Source organism: Salmo salar, chromosome 20 (genome assembly GCF_965601325.2).
Source record: "Salmo salar chromosome 20, fSalSal1, whole genome shotgun sequence".
In the NCBI taxonomy this organism is placed as follows: Eukaryota; Metazoa; Chordata; class Actinopteri; order Salmoniformes; family Salmonidae; genus Salmo; species Salmo salar.
This window is the reverse complement of record NC_138310.1, coordinates 20,772,785-20,794,746: the sequence shown is the minus strand read 5'-3', so window position 1 is coordinate 20,794,746 and position 21,962 is coordinate 20,772,785. Positions and strand designations below refer to the sequence as shown.

The 21,962-nt window shown below is 49.8% G+C and overlaps 1 protein-coding gene across 13 annotated transcripts in view; it reads left to right on the top strand.

Annotated features, from left to right (window-relative positions):
* LOC106579918 (nuclear receptor corepressor 2) overlaps positions 1-21,962 on the top strand; it is a 140,530-nt gene that overhangs the window by 101,890 nt on the left and 16,678 nt on the right. For 9 of the 13 annotated variants that reach the window (XM_014160309.3, XM_014160308.3, XM_014160311.3 and 6 more), the window contains exons 16-31: positions 141-301; positions 2,129-2,191; positions 7,182-7,324; positions 8,021-8,159; positions 9,190-9,604; positions 13,548-13,671; positions 16,068-16,317; positions 17,108-17,155; positions 17,493-17,660; positions 17,905-18,041; positions 18,157-18,307; positions 18,432-18,539; positions 18,689-18,792; positions 20,311-20,461; positions 21,617-21,760; positions 21,875-21,952. In XM_014160309.3, the coding sequence (XP_014015784.3) occupies positions 141-301; positions 2,129-2,191; positions 7,182-7,324; positions 8,021-8,159; positions 9,190-9,604; positions 13,548-13,671; positions 16,068-16,317; positions 17,108-17,155; positions 17,493-17,660; positions 17,905-18,041; positions 18,157-18,307; positions 18,432-18,539; positions 18,689-18,792; positions 20,311-20,461; positions 21,617-21,760; positions 21,875-21,952 (2,384 nt within the window). The remainder of the gene's footprint in view (positions 1-140; positions 302-2,128; positions 2,192-7,181; positions 7,325-8,020; positions 8,160-9,189; positions 9,605-13,547; positions 13,672-16,067; positions 16,318-17,107; positions 17,156-17,492; positions 17,661-17,904; positions 18,042-18,156; positions 18,308-18,431; positions 18,540-18,688; positions 18,793-20,310; positions 20,462-21,616; positions 21,761-21,874; positions 21,953-21,962) is intronic. The other 4 variants (XM_014160317.3, XM_014160314.3, XM_014160306.3 and 1 more) reach the window with 3 other exon arrangements.

Genomic DNA, 21,962 nt, shown 5'->3' with positions numbered 1-21,962 from the left:
TTACCCAGACAAACATCTGCACTTTTTATCAGGTTTTAAGTTAACAAACTCAACAGTACACATGTGCAGTGCAGGCCAGGCAGTGAGGAAGAGGAGGGTGATGAAGGTGGTGTGACTGACTGACACTCTTCCCCCTGCAGGGACGACACCTCCGGCGAGGACGGGGAGGACAAAGAGCCCACGGTGGCTTTCAAGGGTCGACGCACGGCCAACAGCCAGGGTCGCCGCAAGGGCCGCGTTACCCGCTCCATGACCAGCGAGGTGGAGGAGACCGCCACGCCACCGCTCAGCAGCGAACTAGGTACGTCTCACTCTACTACTATAGTCTACACTGCTGCCTGATGTCTTTTACGGCGTGTTCATGGTCTTTAACACACACTGCTGTTTTCACCTGAGAAGAGTTTCATCACTGTGCTGATATTAGCTACACACATAAACCGAAAGAGCCAGGATCTCTCTGAGAAACATTTCATGGCTGTGTTTGTGGCCTGATTTGGAGGTGTTTTAATGAAATATATGGCCAGGATACTGCTGAAGCACGTCTGTTTAGTAGGTCCACCTGATTTAATTGAAACTGAGCATATAATCACACAGAGTGTGGATGGTTTGATACCTGCTGGCGCTAGAACAGCCCTCCTATCCTACATCCTGTCAGTCAGTTCAGTCTGCTCTCATTGCTGTGTGCTTATTTCCCTTGTCATATCCCACACCACAAGGGTGCACTGTGGCTCTTTCTCCAAACTCTTTTAAACACACAGACCTTGGCCGGGAATAGAATATAATACAACTTTATTGTCCATCCAGGATGGACATTTTTCTTTGGCATCACCTCACATTAAAAGGATCACATCCGAATACATTCTCACGTCACACACATTTAAATCAGTCACTCCGTCATACTGCATACACTAAAAACATAGGACATTGATGTTAAACATTCACTCACAACTGACTGCTGCCCCAACTTCACTGGATAGATAAATACATATACCAATACAATTTATATTGCCTTTAGTAGTCCACAAGGAGTTAATGAATGTTTGAAACGCCTTGGCCAGGGGCATTCGGAAGCGCCGGCCAGAGGGAAGCCTCTCAAGCTGAGGGTGTAGGTGGTGGTAGGGGTCGCCAACAACAGCCAGTGCCTTCCTTTTGGTTGCCTTGTGGAACAGACTGTGCATGTGGTCGACCAATTACTTTGCTGGCTGTGTTTACTATTCTGGTTAGTTAGTTAGAAGCTGCCATTTTAAGATTATTTCTTGCTTAAACAGGAGATATAATGCCAGTAAATGGATCCTTGTGTAAAGAAATTACATGTACTTATTCTGCCTGTGTTGCTCTCTGGTTCATTACATAATGACTTGGATCCAGACATTCCTAAGGCTGATAATGGGTGGTAAAATAATACTTCATGACAAAATACCCAGTAAGTCAGCAATACTCCTGCCTCAGTTTTTATTCCCTCTACAGTTAGCACACTACACACACACACACACACACACACACACACACACACACACACCTGTAGCTGCAGGCGATCCGAGTGTTGATGTTTCAGCACTTTAGTTGGCTGTTGCTTCTGCTGTGGGTTAGTCCCAGGGAATCCCCAGGTGGTCTGAGCCAGCCAGAGGGGCTCTGTTCTGATCAGCAGCTCGGGTCACTCTCATTTCCTCACTGTTACTGGGCTTGTTCCCCTTCCCCACCTCGCCTGCTGTTACTGTGCCCTTCACAGCCTCACTGAGAGGACACAACAGCACTGGAACTGCAGCTCTTCTCTGTTCTTCGTTCTTTCTCATCTTCTTTCCAGTCTCTTCGACTCTGCCAGGGTACGGCTGGCCTCTACTGTAGACAGAGAGAACAGCCTCTTATGTCTATAATCATTAACTGACGTTCTCCTGGCCTTCCTGCTTCCTACCTCTTAAACAAACAACCTCTGTTGACCGGCTGCACCAGCAAGGAGCAAAGGCAACCCTGCCCCCCTAGCTTTTCTCTCTTCGCTTTCTTTTCCCTCTCGCTCTCTGCCTTGCTTTCTGTCACTCTCTCTCTCTCTCTGTCTGTTGGATCCTCCCCTCCCCTCCCCCTCCTGCCCACTCCGCGCTCTAACCTGGGGCTTCTGCTTTTTCCCTTTCAGCCAATCTGGAGATGAATGAGAGCTCTCGCTGGACTGAAGAGGAGATGGAAACCGCCAAAAAAGGTACAAATCAACCAAGAAACATATTACCTCTGTGTGTGAAATAGAACCCGGCAGCGCCATTCATTCAAAAGATCTTCCTCGTCAAAGACAAAACCACCCGTAGGCTTGGCGGTGTTTTTTCATTTATTATTTTTTTGGAAAGTGGTGACAAGTGCATGTGCCTGCGACTTCCTGTGAGATAGGCTAGGCTGCAGCCACGTGCTGCTGGGTCCTGTCTGTCTGCAGCGCTGTGTAGGGCTCCACTCTGCTGCTCCGCTGTCTGACTCAGGGCCGTGTATGACGCTTGCTGTAAAAGTGCCACCCTCGGGTCCCTAGCTAGAACAGCTTCAGCTGCAGGAGCCGGCTAACACTTTTTATAACGGCCTGATTGTCTGACTGAAGATACAACCTGGCCTCGCCTGGGTGGGAGGGGGTTTCCCCACTGTGGGCCCTGCAGACCAAAGACGGCCGTGGGTTTTGCCTGTCTGTTTGCTGTAGCGCAGTTGGCGTTATGTTGCATGCGCTGCTCACAGCTCAGTCTACAGCTCAGTCAATGATTGACTGACCTTTCCGTTTCCTCCAGTGACCCTGTTCGGGAGAGGGATTTCCGTCTGGTGTATTACACAGGATTTGTTGATCTTTCCAATTTTTCAAATGTTTGGGATTTTCTCAGAGTATTTTAAGCCTATTTGTGACTTTGTTTATGTCTGGTGAATATTTTCACTGTGCTTGTGTTATGCGTTTTTGAGATCGTTGCTTGAAACGCTATGATCAGCCACTGTACTTGTTACTATATTGGAGGCGATAAGAAGATATAAATGAGTGCTCTTGTCTATTTCATGTTTGGGTGTGAAAATGATTGCTTGTAACCTCCGCTACCGTTTGCATATCTGACGACATGTGGTTTCTCCATGAGCCTTAGTTCTTGTTTTGTGGCCGTGTTTAGATGAAGTGGCAAAGATTCTCTATGATTTTCAGTTCTGTTAATGACTTGAACCTGTCTTCTAATCTTGCAGAACAGTAGCCTATCTGTTGTGTAATACGGATTTTAATCAAGAAGTTCCTCTGATACCATGAATGTACAACTGAAGGCAGAAGTCTGTTACAGCAGATACGTCTGTCTGTCGCGTCTGTCCCGTCTGTCTGTCTGTCTGTCTGTCTGTCTGTCTGTCCCGTCTGTCTGTCTGTCTGTCTGTCTGTCTGTCGTACTGGGTGTTATTTCTCCTGCTGCAGACTCGGTCTCGGGGGGCTGTTGTGATGACTGGCGCTGGCCCTTGGAACATGGCCCTGAGTAGTAATCCTGGTTAATGTCTTCAACTCCATTCTCTCGCAGTGGGATTAGTGGACCTCTCCATCCCAGGGGATTAGTCCTGCAGCCCGGTGGGAGCTGGGCTTCTATGAAGAGATTATATAACCACAACCACAGGGCCCCCATCTGAGGGGGTGGGGATATTTTACCTCCCCGCCATTTCTCATCTGCCAGTAACCATGAGTGATACCCATGCCTGCCAAAAGGGCTTCCCTCTCCATGGCTCCTCATATGTAGGCTAGCCCAGTAGCCCCCCAGCCCCGCTCCCCTAACCCTGGCCTGAGTAGTCTGCCAGCCCGGCTGTCAAGATGCACACACCACTTCCATGAGCTTGACCTGTATATGTATTAAAGAGGCTTACACCTCCTCATGCTAATGTGTTTATCCCATCTTGCTAAAAAGATAAAGGCATTTATAGCGCCTGTCAGGCGATCAACATTTCGCCATGGCCGCACTCTGATGGATTACCACTGTCTTCTCTGGTCATAAAGCCTGGCATCTTTAACAAGGGATGGCAGAGCTTTTGAAAGCCTCTGTCTCGTGTCTTTCTTCTCTGTATCCCTGTGTGCTTGTGTGGGGTGTGTGTGTGTGTAGTTAAGGTAGGCTTATGGGGAACAGGAGTGCTGAGCGATAAGACCTGTGTGTGTGTGTGCTCCTTGGCTAGCGTTTATGTAAGTGCTCTAATCTGGCGGGCTTTGCTTGGGCACAGTGAGGCAGCCAGGCAGCTGGGTAATCGTCTCTCCCTCCCTCCCTCTCTCCCACCGCCTGCTGTAGTGTACAGTACTGTACAGGTCCATTTAAAGGAGCAGCAGGTAGAGCTGGCTCTCTGCTCTGTTCTGCTCTCTCTGATGTGTTCTGCTGTGCTCTGGGCTGGATCAGTCTACAGGATTCTCCCCCCTCTCTCCATCTCATTCTTTCACTCTTTCACACTCTCGTTTTTCCATCTTTCTTTCTCTCTTCTCTCTCCTCTTTCTTTTTCACTCTCCTTCCTTCTTTTTCTCTTTCTCTCTCTCTCTCCCTCTTTCTCATCTCCTCTGGGCTCCCAGTCAGTGTATGCTGAGATGGGAGGAGATGGCAAAGGCCCTAATTGGCAGTAGCTGTGGAAGAAGCGTATTTTTTTTATTTATTTCTGCTCTCTCGGTGTTGTTCTAGACTGGAGAGGGGTCACATTCAAGATGAAAAGCAGGTCAGTCAGTAAAAATGTGAAACCCTTTATGCTTTCTCATGGTATCAACATCAACTCTCTCTCTCTCTCTCTCTCCTCCATTGTCCTAGCTCAACTCCCCTGCTCTCTCTCGCGCACTGCCTTTCTCTCTTCTCTGTTTACCCTCGGACTAGCTGTGTGTATGTGTTAGTGAGTGAGAGAGAGAGAGGCTGAGTGAATGTGTACCAGTGCATGCATTTGTGTGTTTATGTGGATGTCTGTGTGTGCAGCTCTGCCTGCTAGCCGAGTGAGTGGGAGGGGGGAGGGTGAGAGGGGTAAACGGGGAGAGATAGAGGAGAGATCAGATGAGGAGAGAGAGAGGCTGAGCACGTAGCACCATCCCACAGTCCCACTTTCCTCGGAAAGTCCTCCCAGACGGCAGCCATTGGGGAAAGACACGGCTGAGAGCAATGGACTAGCCCTGACAGAGAAAGAGCGTGTGGGGGGGGACAAAGGGCGATCCAGGAAAAAGCGAGGGAGAGGCGAGGAGCGGAGTATGTCAACCTGACACCGGCTCCAGTTTCAGGCCAGCAGGAGGAGGGGTGTGGAGGCTGAGCTGGAACCTAGCTGTTTTCTTTCTCTGCCCCTCCGGAGTGGAATCACCAGGAAGCTCCAGCCTGCCTCCCACCCTGTCTGCCTGCCTTTGCGGAGATCAGACGGCCGATAGCGTGATACAGACCAGGGACACAAGGGACGGCTGGAGTGACAGGCACGTGAGAATGGGGACACTCACTCCCCGGCCCAGCTAGGTGTTGATTGGGCCGTAGGCGGGAGGAGCTTATGGAAATGGATGGTCATGATTGGTTGAGGGAGTTTGCCACCTGATGTATTTGAGCAGCAGCTTCATTATTGGGATACTGCTTCCTCTTATGTGTTGTCCACCAGCCGGGGACCTGAGGCTAATGGATCTAGAGCTGCTTGGATTGTTCCTGTGCTCTGGTTAAACTGAATGGACCGGATCTGTGAGATGGAGTCGTAACAAAGTGACCCTTGACTTTCAGTGAATGAATTGCAGTGTCATTGCTTCAGGTTCACTAGGTAGAGCAAAGTGTCTGCGTGTGTGTGTGGTGTGACACGTAGCAGGGTGTCTGGCTGGACTTGTATGCTCTGGGCTGTAAAAGGAGAAGGCTGTAAAAGCTTAATAGATGTTAATCACGTGTTCCTCTCTCTCGGAACAAGCCCGGCCGAGCGGCTCTGTCCCTTTCTCTCTCTCGCATCTCTCCTGCTTTGCCTTCCATGCCTGTAATGAATATTTCAAATGAAATACCCAGTTTATTTTTTAACACTTGCCGGATTGTCCATGCACAAAGGCCCTGAGAGGGAATATGACAGGCAAGACTTGGACTGAGGCCGTGTTTGCGTGTATATGGGTAATCTCATGGAAGCAGTAACTTCATGGTAACATGCTCTCACCTCTTTCTACTTTCTATTCCATGAAGTGTTATTGTTCCTCATATTCCTGGAGGGTATTGTAATCTGTATTTGATACACTTGTGGTTTAGATGCTATATCTAATCTGTAGTAAACTTTAGTTAAATATGGATATGAGCTGCAGGCTGGTGTTTTCTAAAGGCTTGTCTTATCGTGTGGTTGTTGTCAGATTGTTGTCCCACTGCATCCGTTTAGAGGCAATATCTTGGAACCTATAAACCCATGTCCATTGTCGTCCCAGGAGGTTGTTGGGTCCATGTTCACTGATAACGGAGCGCAACCTGGCCCGTGAGTCTGTCCTCATGCCAGAAGCTGTCAGGCTGGCACAGGAAACGAGTGGGCGGTGTAAGCTCCTTACAGTGTCTGCTGTTAATGAGCTGACCTTAGCTTACTGGAGACTCTGGAGAAACACTGAAACACACACACACATTGGGCTTGTTCAACATTGGAGCTTCCATTGCAGGAGACTGCCGACTGACTAATCTACAAATCACCTTGCATCATAAATAACTACTTTATTAATATTTATCAGTCAGTCACAATCAACCCACAATGCATCACAGATGCAGTCAACTTGAACACACTCTTTCTCTCTCTCTTTTTCTTGCTCAGTCTCTCTCTCTGTCTGTGTATCACACACGCACACACACACACACACACACACACCAGCAGCAGGAGTGGTGTGTCCCATGACAGGTTGATCTATCCCAGGCAGCTCTGGGCCCAGCAAGGCTTCCAGACTCTTGTGTAAGATGCTATCATGTGGTTGACTGGGTAAAGGACCAGTCTTTCCTAGAACTGGGTGACTTCAAAGTTTCACATAATGTGACAGAGAATGACCCCAGCCCAGTGGTGACAATTAGTGATGTCATTAGTTAGCTGAACCTGTCCTGTCAAATCTAAGAACAGCACATTGCACTGAGCCACACTGCTGACTAGTAGAAGTGGTGTCTGTCTGTTCATGTTGGATTGAACGGACAGATGTTTATTGACAGATGGGCATTCTTCATGTAGTCTTAGGTGTTCTGCCTGTGCTGTGGTCTAATCCCCGTCCATGTTAATTCCAGGTCTTCTCCAGTATGGTAGGAATTGGTCGGCCATCGCCAAGATGGTGGGCTCCAAAACTGTGTCACAATGCAAGAACTTCTACTTCAACTACAAGAAAAGGCAGAAACTGGATGAGATTCTGCAGCAGCATAAAATGAAATCGGTAATGTCTTGTCTTTCATGCTAAAACACGTAAATCAGGGAATGGCAACATTTTGAAGGCCCTCGCGTTAATTCCCTCCAAAAAATACAATAACATTTTTATTTTATTTTTGGGGAACTCAGTCTGGGTGATTCTGTGAGTTAGAATAGTAAAATACACCAAGTACAATTTAGAAATGTGGTTGTGCATCAGCGGTTTTTATCTTATGTCAGTCACTGATAGTCAGTCAATTAGCCCATGTCAGCTAAATTATTTTAGATTGCTAAGTTAGTTTAGCGGCCAGCTATCTAGACTTGTTGTCATGGTCAAATTGTTGGGAAAGGACTAGTTAAGCATTCAGAATTGCACAAAATGAACTCTAAAACATATAAATGTTTAGATCTCCACTGTCAAGAGGGGGGGCCACTAAAATGTTTTGCTCATAGTGTGTGTTTGGGGGGGGGGGGGTACGCAGACCCGCGAGCAACTGCAGCCCCCGTTCTGATTTTTGTTTGTGGCCCCCCCACCCTCATCAGAGTTGCTCATCCCTAAGTTAAATGATCAACTTGAAAGAGAACCTATAGTCTGAGCTAAGTAATGCACCAACCAAGCCGGCCATTTCTCTAAGTGCCAGACAGCAGTAGGCACATTTACCTCGTGGTTATCAGTGTGTTGTTCCCAGCCTGCGATATTTAGTGTGTGTTGGTTTTCACCCAGGAGAGAGAGCGTAAGGCGCGGCGTAAAGGCAAAGCTCTACAAAGTGAAGAGGCCAGCGCCCCGTCTGCTGCTGAGGAAGAGGAGATGGAGGGTTCCGGGGCCAGCGGCAACGAGGAGGAAGCTCCCGAGGATGGAGAAGGTCGGAACACACACACACACACACACACACACACACACACACACACACACACACACACACACACACACACACACACACACACACACACACTACAATAATCAATGTCAGAGAGCACAGGGACCCCATTGTCAATATACCAACAGTTTATAAGCACTGTCACAATACTCAAACTCGCAATCACTCATTCACATGGACTGATCAGAAGGCAGCCATGTACACTTTAAGACTAGTTTATGAAACCATTTTCAATCAATTTGAAGGTAATATCTTTGTGGTGATGGCAGTGTTTCTTGATTTAGAAATCTCTGGAGTGCTGAAGGGAGAATGAATGAAGTGCAATATGGACTTTTAACAGCATCACAAGAATGTCTGTGTTGAACATGGAGTTGGATGTGAGAATAGAAAGACAGCCTAACCACGTGAGCGTATGGGAATGAGAAACATATAGCTAAGACATTAGATAAATTATTTAAGTAGTTGTTTGCTCTGTAGCAAACATTTACAGAAGCGGTCGTCTACCTAGCAAAATCTGAGTTTTTTTGGTTGTAAATTCTAGGATTTTCTTTTGGACCCTGGCTGATTGCTCATATTTCTGGTCAACTCATTTAAATACCCTGTTGATAACGGACCGTCGACTCATTTTAGACCAAATTCACAAGACTGTTTATTGTTATGCCTCGTCATTCTAGTAACCATGGAGAACATTATCAGACCCTGGGAATAATGTACAGTAGTAGTTTGTTGGTACACAATCACCAATAGTCTGTTACCATAATAGAGCTGGGAAGCCCCAGGGGATTTCCTTCATCACAATTGGGTTTTGTGTTCTCCCTCATTGTACAGTGAAACCTGATTAGGTGTAAAAGTGGCACTTTATAAATCTGGTTTCAGAGAAAGAAGGGGCACAAGAGAGGTGGAGATGGAGGACAAGAGGATATAACATGATTTACTGTAGCCAGGCAGCCCATATAATATATGCGGTATTCCCTTTGTCTCTCACGTGCTCACTCTCCTCTCTCTCCTGTACCAGGTGGGGCTAACAACAGCTCGGACACTGAGAGCCTGCCCTCTCCGCGTTCCTCTGAGGACAGCAAGGCTAAAGAGGAGGGTGGCGGTAGGGCCAAGGCTGGCTCCAAACCTGGGGACAAGGAGGCCTCAGGCTCCCACATGGTCCAGGGAGGAGATGAAAAGCCCCCAGGAGATGGGGACAAGGCCATCAAGCAGGAGGTGAAGACTGAAGCAGGGGAGGGTAGTAAGGAGCTGCCCAGTGAATCCACAGACAGTGACAGAAAGCCCCCCACTGCAGAGGCAGAGGAGAGCAAGAGCTCCTCCAAGAGCTCCAAGAGGGACCACGAGCCCAAGACGGGCTCCCATGCAGACAGTGACTCTAGCGCCACCTGCAGCGCTGACGAGGTGGAGGAGTCGGAGAACACCGAGAAGAACAGGTAGGGACTTAGGGCTGGGTGAAGGGGTTGCAGGTGGGGGCTTAGGGCTGGGTGAAGGGGTTGCCGGTGGGGGCTTAGGGCTGGGTGAAGGGGTTGCCGGTGGGGGCTTAGGGCTGGGTGAAGGGGTTGCAGGTGGGGGCTTAGGGCTGGGTGAAGGGGTTGCAGGTGGGGGCTTAGGGCTGGGTGGAAGGGTTGCAAATGGGTCTTTAGGGCTGGGTGGAGGGGTTGCAAATGGGTCTTTAGGGCTGGGTGGAGGGGTTGCAGGTGGGGGCTTAGGGCTGGGTGGAGGGGTTGCAAGTGGGTCTTTAGGGCTGGTTGGAGGGGTTGCAAGTGGGTCTTTAGGGCTGGGTGGAGGGGTTGTAGGTGGGGACTCGGGGCTGGGTGGAGGGGGTTCCAGGTGGGGGTGCGGGGCTGGGTGGAGGGGGTTTCAGGTCGTGGCTCGGGGCTGGTTGTAGGGGTTGCAGGTGGACGGCTCGGGGCTGGTTGTAGGGGTTGCAGGTGGAGTGCTCGGGGCTGGGTGGAGGGGTTGCAGGTGGAGGCTTGGGGCTGGTTGTAGGGGTTGCAGGTGGGGGCTCAGGGCTGGGTGGAGGGGTTACAAGTGGGGGCTCGGGGTTGGGTGGAGGGGTTGCAAGTGGGGGCTTGGGGCTGGGTGGAGTGGTTGCAGGTGAAGGGTTCGGGGCTGGGTGGAGGAGTTGCAGGTGAAGGGTTCGGGGCTGGGTGGAGGGGTTGCAGGGGAAGGGCTCGGGGTTGGGTGGAGGGGTTGCAAGTGGGGGCTGGGTGGCGGGGTTGTAGGTGGGGGTTCGGGGCTGGGTGGAGGAGTTGCAGGTGAAGGGCTCGGGGTTGGGTAGAGGGGTTGCAAGTGGGGGCTTGGGGCTGGTTGGAGGGGTTGCAGGTGAAGGGCTCGGGGTTGGGTGGAGGGGTTGCAAGTGGGGGCTTGGGGCTGGGTGGAGGGGTTGCAGGTGAAGGGCTCGGGGTTGGGTGGAGGGGTTGCAAGTGGGGGCTTGGGGCTGGGTGGAGGGGTTGCAAGTGGGGGCTTGGGGCTGGGTGGAGGGGTTGCAGGTGAAGGGCTCGGGGTTGGGTGGAGGGGTTGCAAGTGGGGGCTTGGGGCTGGGTGGAGTGGTTGCAGGTGAAGGGCTCGGGACTGGGTGGAGGGGGTTGCAGGTGGGGCTTAGGGCTGGGTGAAGGAGTTGTAGGCAATTTGTGGCAATACTCTACAACTATCATCAACCATAAACTCCTAAGGCCTTTGTGGGTGTGTGCATATGTACTAGAGCTAGGTGATATGGACAAAATTCCCTGTCCTGCTAAATAAACTGATCTATAACGATAAATAGAACGCAAAGTTTTTAACGAATTGCACCACAGTTACTTTTTTATGTACTGAACAAAAATATAAACGCAACATGCAACAATTTCTGGCATCTTTTATTTCAACTCATGAAAAATGGGACCAACACTTTGCATGTTGCGTTTATATTTTTGTTCAGTGTATTACCCTTAAAACCACTACTACTGCTTTGAATGCTGTAGCTCAATTGTCCTGTTAGCAATCGCCTATATTAGCAGATTTTTTTTAGGCAACTTATTATCATTATCAGTAAAATGTCCTCTAAATTGCCGGTTGGGTCGGTGTTGATAATTTTCGGTTTATGGTCCAAGTTCTAAAATGTGTGTGTGTGTGTGTGTGTGTGTGTGTGTGTGTGTGTGTGTGTGTGTGTGTGTGTGTGTGTGTGTGTGTGTGTGTGTGTGTGTGTGTGTGTGTGTGTGTGTGTGTGTGTGTGTGTGTGTGTGTCAAAGATGTGGGCTGACAGAAGTGGGGATTCGTCCTGCAGTGTTTGCAGAGTATTTGTTCAGTTTTTTCCATGACAGCAGACTGCATGTATTGGCAGAGCCTAGGGGAACGTTGCCCTCTGTGCCAAAGCAAACAATGGGAGGGAGTGTGTGTGTGTGCGCCCCAGTTTCTGTCATTGTGTGTGTGAGTGGGTGTTCATGTGTGTGTTCCGGAGTATCTGTGAGTAGGGGATGGGTGGTTGGGCTTGTGGGATGGAAAAGCAGTCAGACCCTCTGCTCTCTTTGTGTTTTCATAGTGCGAGGTTCTGCTCAGGGTCAATCCGTGTTTATGGGAAAAGTAAATAAGAGAAGCCCGGCTATGGCCATATTAAGGAATGTGTGGTACATCCATTGGCAGGCTACTGAATGAGAAAGTGTGTTCTAGTTACCTCCCTCATTCTTTTTCTCTTGCGCGGGCTCTGGCTCTCGATCTCTCTCTCTCGCGCGGGCTCTGGCTCTCGATCTCTATCTCTCTCGCGCGGGCTCTGGCTCTCGATCTCTATCTCTCTCGCGCGGGCTCTGGCTCTCGATCTCTCTCTCGCGCGGGCTCTGGCTCTCGATCTCTCTCTCGCGCGGGCTCTGGCTCTCGATCTCTCTCTCGCGCGGGCTCTGGCTCTCGATCTCTCTCTCGCGCGCGGGCTCTGGCTCTCGATCTCTCTCTCGGCGCGGGCTCTGGCTCTCGATCTCTCTCTCGCGCGCGGGCTCTGGCTCTCGATCTCTCTCGCGCGCGGGCTCTCGATCTCTCTCTCGCGCGCGGGCTCTCGATCTCTCTCTCGCGCGCGGGCTCTGGCTCTCGATCTCTCTCTCGCGCGCGGGCTCTGGCTCTCGATCTCTCTCCTCGCGCGCGGGCTCTGGCTCTCGATCTCTCTCTCGCGCGCGGGCTCTGGCTCTCGATCTCTCTCTCGCGCGGGCTCTGGCTCTCGATCTCTCTCTCCGCGCGCGGGCTCTGGCTCTCGATCTCTCTCTCGCGCGGGGCTCTGGCTCTCGATCTCTCTCTCGCGCGGGCTCTGGCTCTCGATCTCTCTCTCTCTCGCGCGCGGGCTCTGGCTCTCGATCTCTCTCTCTCGCGCGCGGGCTCTGGCTCTCGATCTCTCTCTCTCGCGCGCGGGCTCTGGCTCTCGATCTCTCTCTCTCGCGCGCGGGCTCTGGCTCTCGATCTCTCTCTCTCTCGCGGGCTCTGGCTCTCGATCTCTCTCTCTCGCGCGCGGGCTCTGGCTCTCGATCTCTCTCTCTCTCGCGCGCGGGCTCTGGCTCTCGATCTCTCTCTCTCTCTCTCGCGCGCGGGCTCTGGCTCTCGATCTCTCTCTCTCTCGCGCGCGGGCTCTGGCTCTCGATCTCTCTCTCTCTCTCTCGCGCGCGGGCTCTGGCTCTCGATCTCTCTCTCTCGCGCGCGGGCTCTGGCTCTCGATCTCTCTCTCTCGCGCGTGGCTCTGGCTCTCGATCTCTCTCTCTCTCTCGCGCGGGCTCTGGCTCTCGATCTCTCTCTCTCTCGCGCGCGGGCTCTGGCTCTCGATCTCTCTCTCTCTCTCGCGCGGGCTCTGGCTCTCGATCTCTCTCTCTCCGCGCGTGCTCTGGCTCTCGATCTCTCTCTCTCTCTCTCGCGCGGGCTCTGGCTCTCGATCTCTCTCTCTCTCGCGCGGGCTCTGGCTCTCGATCTCTCCTCTCCTCTCTCGCGCGGGCTCTGGCGCTCGATCTCTCTCTCTCTCGCGCGGGCTCTGGCGCTCGATCTCTCTCCCCGCGCGGGCTCTGGCTCTGCGCTCTCGCTCTCGCATTCTCCCTCTCGCGCTCCGCTCTCGCATTCTCCCTCTCGCACACTTTTGCTCTCTTTCTCCCTCTCGCACACTTTTGCTCTCTTTCTCCCTCTCGCACACTTTTGCTCTCTTTCTCCCTCTTGCACACTTTTGCTCTCTTTCTCCCTCTCGCACACTTTTGCTCTCTTTCTCCCTCTCGCACACTTTTGCTCTCTTTCTCCCTCTCGCACACTTTTGCTCTCTTTCTCCCTCTCGCACACTTTTGCTCTCTCTCTCCCTCTCTCTTTCCTCCCTCCTCCTCCCCTTTGCTCTCCCTCTCGTTCCTTCCTCTTCATTCCCTCCCTTTTTATTTTTCTCTCCAGGATGACGTCCCCAAACCGTCCCAGCCTTCTAAACTATGCTCATGATGGGGTCATCTCCTCCCCCCTGCAGAAGCCCATGGACCTGAAGCAGCTCAAACAGAGGGCTGCGGCCATCCCCCCTATTGTGAGTCTTACCACTTGACCCCTCGTCTCTTTACACACTGTCGCCAGGCTCTGCAACCTGTATCTTAGTCTTCTCCATCCTTGGAGAGCATATGAGAGCCAGCCTGATATACAGTCACTTATCTAAGGATTTATAAGTCCAGTCTGGTATACAGTCACATATACAGTTGAAGTCGGAAGTTTACATACACCTTAGCCAAATACATTTAAACTCAGTTTTTAGCAATTCCTGACATTGAATTCCTGTAAAGATTCCCTGTCTTAGGTCAGTTAGGATCACCACTTTTTTTTAAGAATGTGAAATGTCAGAATAATAGTAGAGAGAATGATTTATGTCAGCTTTTATTTCTTTCATCACATTCCCAGTGGGTCAGAAGTTTACATACACTCAATTAGTATTTGGTAGCATTGCCTTTAAATTGTTTCACTTGGGTCAAATGTTTCGGGTAGCCTTCCACAAGCTTCCCAAAATAAGTTGGGTGAATTTTGGCCCATTCCTCCTGACAGAGCTGGTGTAACTGAGTCAGGTTTGTAGGCCTCCTCGCTTGCACATGCTTTTTATGTTTTGCCCACAAATTGTCTATAGGATTGAGGTCAGGGCTTTGTGATGGCCGCTCCAATACCTTGACTTTGTTGTCCTTAAGCCATTTTGTCACAGCTTTGGAAGTATGCTTGGGGTCATTGTCCATTTGGAAGACCCATTTGCGACCAAGCTTTAACTTCCTGACTGATGTCTTGATGTTGCTTCAATATATCCACATCATTTTTCTCCCTCATCTATTTTGTGAAGTGCACCAGTCCCTCCTGCAACAAAGCACCCCCATAACATGATGCTGCCACCCCCGTGCTTCACGGTTGGGATGGTGTTCTTCGGCTTGCAAGCGTCCCCCTTTTTCCTCCAAACATAGCGATGGTCATTATGGTCAAACGGTTCTATTTTTGTTTCATCAGACCAGAGGACATTTCTCCAAAAAGTACGACCTTTGTCCCCATGTGCAGTTGCAAACCGTAGTCTGGCTTTTTTTATGGCAGTTTTGGAGCAGTGGCTTCTTCCTTGCTGAGCGGCCTTTCAGGTTATGTCGATATAGGACTCGTTTTACTGTGGATATAGATACTTTTGTACCTGTTTCCTCCAGCGTCTTCATGAGGTCCTTTGCTGTTGTTCTGGGATTGATTTGCACTTTTCGCACCAAAGTACGTTCATCTCTAGGAGACAGGTTTCCAAGCTGTTTAAAGGCACAGTCAACTTAGTGTATGTAAACTTCTGACCCACTGGAATTGTGATACAGTGAATTATAAGTGAAATAATCTGTCTGTAAACAATTGTTTGAAAAATTACTTGTCATGCACAAAGTAGATGTCCTAACTGACTTGCCAAAACTATAGTTTGTGAACAAGAAATTTGAGGAGTGGTTGAAAAACGAGTTTTAATGACTCCAGCCTGGTATACAGTCACATATAAATGCTTAGATAAGTCCAGCCTGGTATACAGTCACATATAAATGCTTAGATAAGTCCAGCCTGGTATACAGTCACATATAAATGCTTAGATAAGTCCAGCCTGGTATACAGTCACATATAAATGCTTAGATAAGTCCAGCCTGGTATACAGTCACATATAAATGCTTAGATAAGTCCAGCCTGGTATACAGTCACATATAAATGCTTAGATAAGTCCAGCCTGGTATACAGTCACATATAAATGCTTAGATAAGTCCAGCCTGGTATACAGTCACATATAAATGCTTAGATAAGTCCAGCCTGGTATACAGTCACATATAAATGCTTAGATAAGTCCAGCCTGGTATACAGTCACATATAAATGCTTAGATAAGTCCAGCCTGGTATACAGTCACATATAAATGCTTAGATAAGTCCAGCCTGGTATACAGTCACATATAAATGCTTAGATAAGTCCAGCCTGGTATACAGTCACATATAAATGCTTAGATAAGTCCAGCCTGGTATACAGTCACATATAAATGCTTAGATAAGTCCAGCCTGGTATACAGTCACATATAAATGCTTAGATAAGTCCTGCCTGGTATACAGTCACATATAAATGCTTAGATAAGTCCTGCCTGGTATACAGTCACATATAAATGCTTAGATAAGTCCTGCCTGGTCATTCTACCCGTCAGTAGTATTAAGGCCAGCCCTCCTGTAATGACAATACTGCTGCTTCCACAGATAACAACATGGCGGGTAAAATGATAAAGACATATTTGTATTAGATAAGCAGGCCATCTGGAGCAGATGGGATAGATTGACCCAGAGGAGGAACAAGATGCCAGACATTAAGGAAAACAATAAGAGGAACAGGGTCATTGGATGTGTGTAAGGTTAGTGTTTGTATGTGTATCAGCTACTCACCATGCCTCTCTACTGTTTATGTAGATGCCCCAGATCCCGGAGGGTGGCCCGCGGGGTGGGGTTGGTAAGGCCGTGCTGCCCCCCCATGCCCTGGCTCTCTACCAGCAGCAGATCACCATGGCCCATGGAGAGTCCTCCCAGGAGGCCAAACTGCAGCAGCATGCAGGTCAGCCCAGCAAACAGCACCCTTACCCAGCGCAGGGAGACAGAGACCCCCACAACATCAGCAGCCCCCGCGTCCGCCCACGCAGCCCCTCCACCAGCGACAAGGACGGTACGAACACCAGCTCTCTCTTCTATCTCCTCTCTCCTCTCTCTCTCTTTTCTCTCCTCTCTCTCTTCTCTCTTCTCTCTCCTCTCTCTCCTCTCTCTCTCCTCTCTCTCTCTTTTCTCTCTCTTCTCTCCTCTCTCTCTTCTCTCTTTTCTCTCTCTTCTCTCTTTTCTCTCTCTTCTCTCTTCTCTCTCTTCTCTCCCTCTTCTCTCTCTTTCTCTCTCTCTCCCTCTCTTCTCTCGCTCTTCTCTCTCTCTTTTCATCTCCTCTCATCCTTCTGCTCAGTCTAAACCCAACTCCCTTGGCTCTAGATCATTAGGCTACGTGCTGATTTGAGGGGAATTATGTCAGTTCTACACTGTTTGGTGTAGTGCTGGTATTGATCTTTGGTATCCCCGCGCAGCGGGATCTGTGTCGGGTTGTTGAGTTCAGTCTTGGATATCCTTTGAGAGCTGTGCTCCATGTTATTTGCTAGACCTAGTCTTATTTAGAAGATGTTGACACAAGATGAACTGAAGAGTTTCCATCTGGAGCCCTTAAAGAAGCCGAGGTAACCCGGGACCAGGGCCTATGTAACTACCGGAGGATCTCCTGTTGTTAGGAACCCTGGAGAAAACACAGCCCAGTGGCAGGGGGGGGAAGAGGTTCTGTGTGAGTCACAATACAGTAAACTGAGGAGGTAGCCTATGTGTGTAGGGATTCGAGTCACATGGACATGTGTGAGTGTATGTATGAGTGTGATGATGTGAGTACCGGGTATGTGATCAGCTGCAGTATGTCTGTGTCCCTGCAGAGCTGGAAGGAAACGAGAGGTGGCTGCAGACTCTACTTCACGGATTACGTAGGTTCACACCCCGCCCTGCTCTATCCCTAACTCATACCCCTTCGGCCAACACACGCCTAGCTAAATTCACTTCCTTAGCGGGGTTTGACTGTGTGTGTGTACACTAAACACTAGCAATGGGTTTGGCAGTGTGTTTGTACTCTAAACACAAGGGATGGCTGTGTGGAGCAGCGTTGCTGTGTGGCTGGCTGCGCTCCTTGCTATGATGATGATAATAAGGAGGAGCATAACAAGCTAGTGCTGGCCAAGGGATGGCTCTCGGCTTCCAGAAAGTGTTGGTAAGGGCCAGGATTGGCTAGTTGCTGAGTGTGTGTTTGTGTGTCCCGTCTTACAGATAAGTCCCGGGCCTTCTCTCCTCACGGAGACCCTAAGAAGCAGGCGGTGGGGCCAGAGGACCTGAGGGCCACTACCCTGGGCCGGCCTGTCATGTCCCCCTACCCAATGTCCCCTCGAGACATGGCCAAGCTCAGCCACGATCAACACCTGCTCCACTATAACTCCTGTGAGTTCCACTACAAGCCCTCTCTAACCACAAGGACTCCCATACCGTACTTTGTTGGGAAATATTTGTTGAATTTGTTGTCCTCAGGGCAGCATCATCAGGCCCTCATCCCCTGTAGTTCAGGTGCCAGCTCCCATTTCACTGTTATGCCCCCTTGCTTTGCGCTATCCTTAGCCAATCCCCTTTAACTGTTATTTCCTATCCAATCTTGTATCCATATAAAAGTATCTGTCTGTGATCTCAGCTTTCCAGCAGGTTGGCCTCTCTGGACCCCCTGGTCTGCAGCAGGATGGCATCAGGATGGCAGCGGTGCGCCCCCTCCACATGCCAGAGCCACCCCCTCTCATCTCCTCCAACAAGCCAGGGGGGTCTATCACACAGGTACAGTACACTAACGTTTCTCCAGAGAACCGTAGCACCCATTTAGAAGTTATGGGGAAAGTGAATGGAGTGTTGCCATGCACTATGGTCACTGTTGTTGCTCTGTGGTTCGCAGGGAACCCCAGTGCAGCTGCATAGCCCGGCTCACGGGATGGACCATGGGAAGATGCCCCCTGCACAGATGGGTTTGTCCTGGATGGATCAGAGGAAAGTGGGTGAGTCCAAGTGTCTGGAGTGGGTGCAGCATTCCCAGCCTTGGTTTGCTGGTGAGTTGCCCTCTTCTTGTCCTAACCTTCAATTCTCCGTTTGGGTGTCCTGGGCTTTCTGCACTGACACACTCTCCTCTCTGCTCTTATCTCACACTGTCCCCCTCTGACTCGCACACACCAGGTCCCTACCCTGTGGTGAAGCAGGAGCAGCTGTCCCCGCGGTGCTCGTCCTCCCAGGCAGAGAACCTGTCCACGCAGGGGGCGCCCCACGACGCCAACGCTGGACGTGGTGAGTTCACAGCTAGATAGACTACACACCCCTCTGTCGGTTCTGTTCTCTGCTCATACGGATTCTCTGCTCTGTTATTGGTGCATAAACAGACCTCCATGCCAGTGTAAAGCCCTGACTTTGTTCTCCTGGATGTGTTGAATTTACAGGGTCCATTCCAGCGGTGCAGGGGGGCAGCATCACAAAGGGCATCCCAGGGACCAGAGTTCACCAGGACTCCCCCATCTCCTACCGAGGAGGCTCCATCACCCAGGTAAGAGCAACACACCGACCTCAACGCTGTGCTTCTGCTAACTGGGCCGTACTTATTATCATGACTAACAGCTTTGGCCTAAAATTCTCACCGGACTGTTTATTGTACGTCTCCAAATGAAACGAGGACAACGACACAGGCGTGTTGAGAGGTCATGAGCCCAGGCTGGAAAGTAAGGCTGGGTAAAGGCTGTGGCAACAGGCAGGCAGGATCTCCCTGCTGATCCTGACTGGTGTGACATAACCGTGGCTCTGACTGCTCCCTGTCGCCCTAGCAACAGGTACACACTGTACCACGTCTGTTCCCTACTTGATTTATCTGTTTACTCTCTCCACTCGCTAAGCCCCGTCACTGATACGCACGGTCTTCAGCCTGATGTAATAACTCCCTCAGCCAACTGGCCTGGAAATGGGATGAGATTATATGTGCCCAGATAGATAACTGAGGGAAAGGTGAGAGGTCGTATATAATCAGAGTGGGTGGGGATGTCACACGGCGGCTCCTTTGTTTGTCTAGCTGACTGCTAGGCAGAGTGAAAGCCTATCTGTCAATGAGGTGTGTGTGTGTGTGTGTGTGTGTGTGCAGATAAGCTTTGTGGCATTGGGTGCGTAGGTCCCTCGCATCTCCCTTGATGACATTGGATGCTGAGGGTAGATACGGGAGATAGGAAGGGTGCTTGTGTCTGTCAAGGCCACTCGATCCTGTGAGATCGAGCCCAAACCCTACACTTGTGGTCTGGCCCCTGACGTCACTATCCCCCTACCCCCCCCCTCGAATATCATTTGACATGTACATTTTAGTCATTTAGCAGAGCGACGTACAGTTAGTGCATTTTAAGGCAGCTAGGAGGGACACATATCACAGTTATAGTATGTACATTTTCCCTCAATAAAGGAGCCATCAGCAAAGTCAGAGCTAGTACGGGTGGGAGAAAAAAAGTGTTAGTTCACGAAAGGCGTTTTTTTGGGGGGGGCCCGTGCGCGCTCTCTCTCTCTCTCAGCCTCCCAGCAGGCTTACGTAAACCCTCACTAGCCATGACGCAAATCTGACTCGCACTGAAAGTGTGCCAGAGACATGACTCAATAGCCCGGACCAAACCCGCTGCTGCCATTCTGTCACCTGGTTGTTAGCACTGCAGAGTGTGTGGGGATTATTGTCTGAGACACATTGTGTTCTTATGTGACTACGCTGCCGCTGGTATAGTAGTGAGCAATTCAATTTGTTTAGCGCGTGGGCTTTGTTGCAGCAGCGATCGGGACATAAAGCTCTGCCATTGTTGAATCGTAACGTGACATCCACGCGCATAACAATTGCCACACAATTGTCAGATTGGCATCAGTGCACGATAAACGCTCCGTATGATCTTAATCATCAGAGCTGTCACAATAAAAAAAATGAACATTCAGAACAAATATGCATCTTACAACAACGAGCAATGAAAGGGTTAAACTGACATCTGCTGTATCTTGTGGGGTGATCGGCTGTTGTGTTCCTCTGCGTTTGTCCCTCCCTCCACAGGGCACCCCGGCTGACGTTCTGTACAAGGGGACCATAACCCGTCTGATCACGGAAGACAATCCCAGCAGGGCGGAGAGGGAGCGGGACGAGGCCCTGTCCAAAGGACACGTGGTCTATGAGGGCATCAGCGGACACATCCTCACCTATGACCGTCAGTTCTCTAACCTTCTAGAAACACCATGCTACTACACTTACACTACCGTTCAACCGTTTGTGGTCACTTAATGTCCTTGTTTTTGAAAGAAAAACACATCTTTTGTCCATTAAAATAACATCAAATTGATCAGAAATACAGTGTAGTCATTGTTAAGGTTGTAAATAACTATTGTAGCTGGAAACGGCTGATTTGTAATGGAATATCTACATAGGCGTACAGAGGCCAATTATCAGCAACCATCACTTCTGTGTTCCAATGGCACGTTGTGTTAGCTAATCCAAGTTGATCAGGCTAATTGATCATTAGAAAACCCTTTTGCAATTATGTTAGCACAGCTGAAAACGGTTGTTCTGATTAAAGAAGCAATAAGTTTGGTGTTTTGCAGATACTATTTTATGAAGCTGCCAGTTCAGGACTTGTGAGGCGTCTGTTTCTCAAACTAGACACACTGATGTACTTGTCCTCTTGCTCAGTTTTGCACTGGGGCCTCCCACTTCTATTTCTATTCTGGTTAGAGCCAGTTTGCGCTGTCTGTGAAGGGAGTAGTACACAGCGTTGTACCAGATCTTCAGTTTCTTGCCAATTTCTCGCATGGAATAGCCTTCATTTCTCAGAACAAGAATAGACTGACGAGTTTCAAAAGAAAGATCTTTGTTTCTGGCCATTTTGATCCTGCAATCGAACCCACAAATGCCGATGCTCCAAATACTCAACTAGTCTAAAGAACCGTTTTCAGCTGTGCTAACATAATTGCAAAAGGGTTTTCTAATGATCAATTAGCCTTTTAAAATGATCAACTTGGATTAGCTAACACAACATGCCATTGGAACACAGGAGTGATGGTTGCTGATAATGGGCCTCTGTATGCCTATGTAGATATTCCATAAAAAATCTGCCGTTTCCATCTACAATAGTCAATTACAACATTAACAATGTCTACACTATTTCTGATCAATTTGATGTTATTTTAATGGACCAAAAATGTGCTTTTCTTTTGAAAACAAGGACATTTCTAAGTGGCCCCAAACTTTTGAACGGTAGTGTACATACTGTAACAACAGGAACAGAGGCATCGCCTTCAGTCTTGAAGAGTTAAAGCCACCTCTCAATGCCCTGTGTTGACGGTTGTTTGTGGTGTGTTCTCCTCAGGCCTACCCTCTCAGAACCCTAAAGAAGACGGCCGGGGCCAGCCTGGGGAGATCTTGGGGCTGAAGCGCCCCTATGATGTCATGGAGGGAGGGATCTCCAGGGGGCTGCCCATGAGGGACTCTCTGTCTGCAGCCAACTGTGAGGGTAAGTTGAGGAGTCCGCTACCCTCTAAGAGCTCTAGCATGTACTTTACATAGACTAGAGTCCTACAAGGATGTAAAAAATGCTACTCTTTCTTCACTCCCGCACATACTTCAGGTCTGATGGGTAGAGCCATGCCCCATGAGAGAGACAGCCCACACCCGACCCACCACATCCGTGGTTCCATTTCACAGGGTAAGCAAAT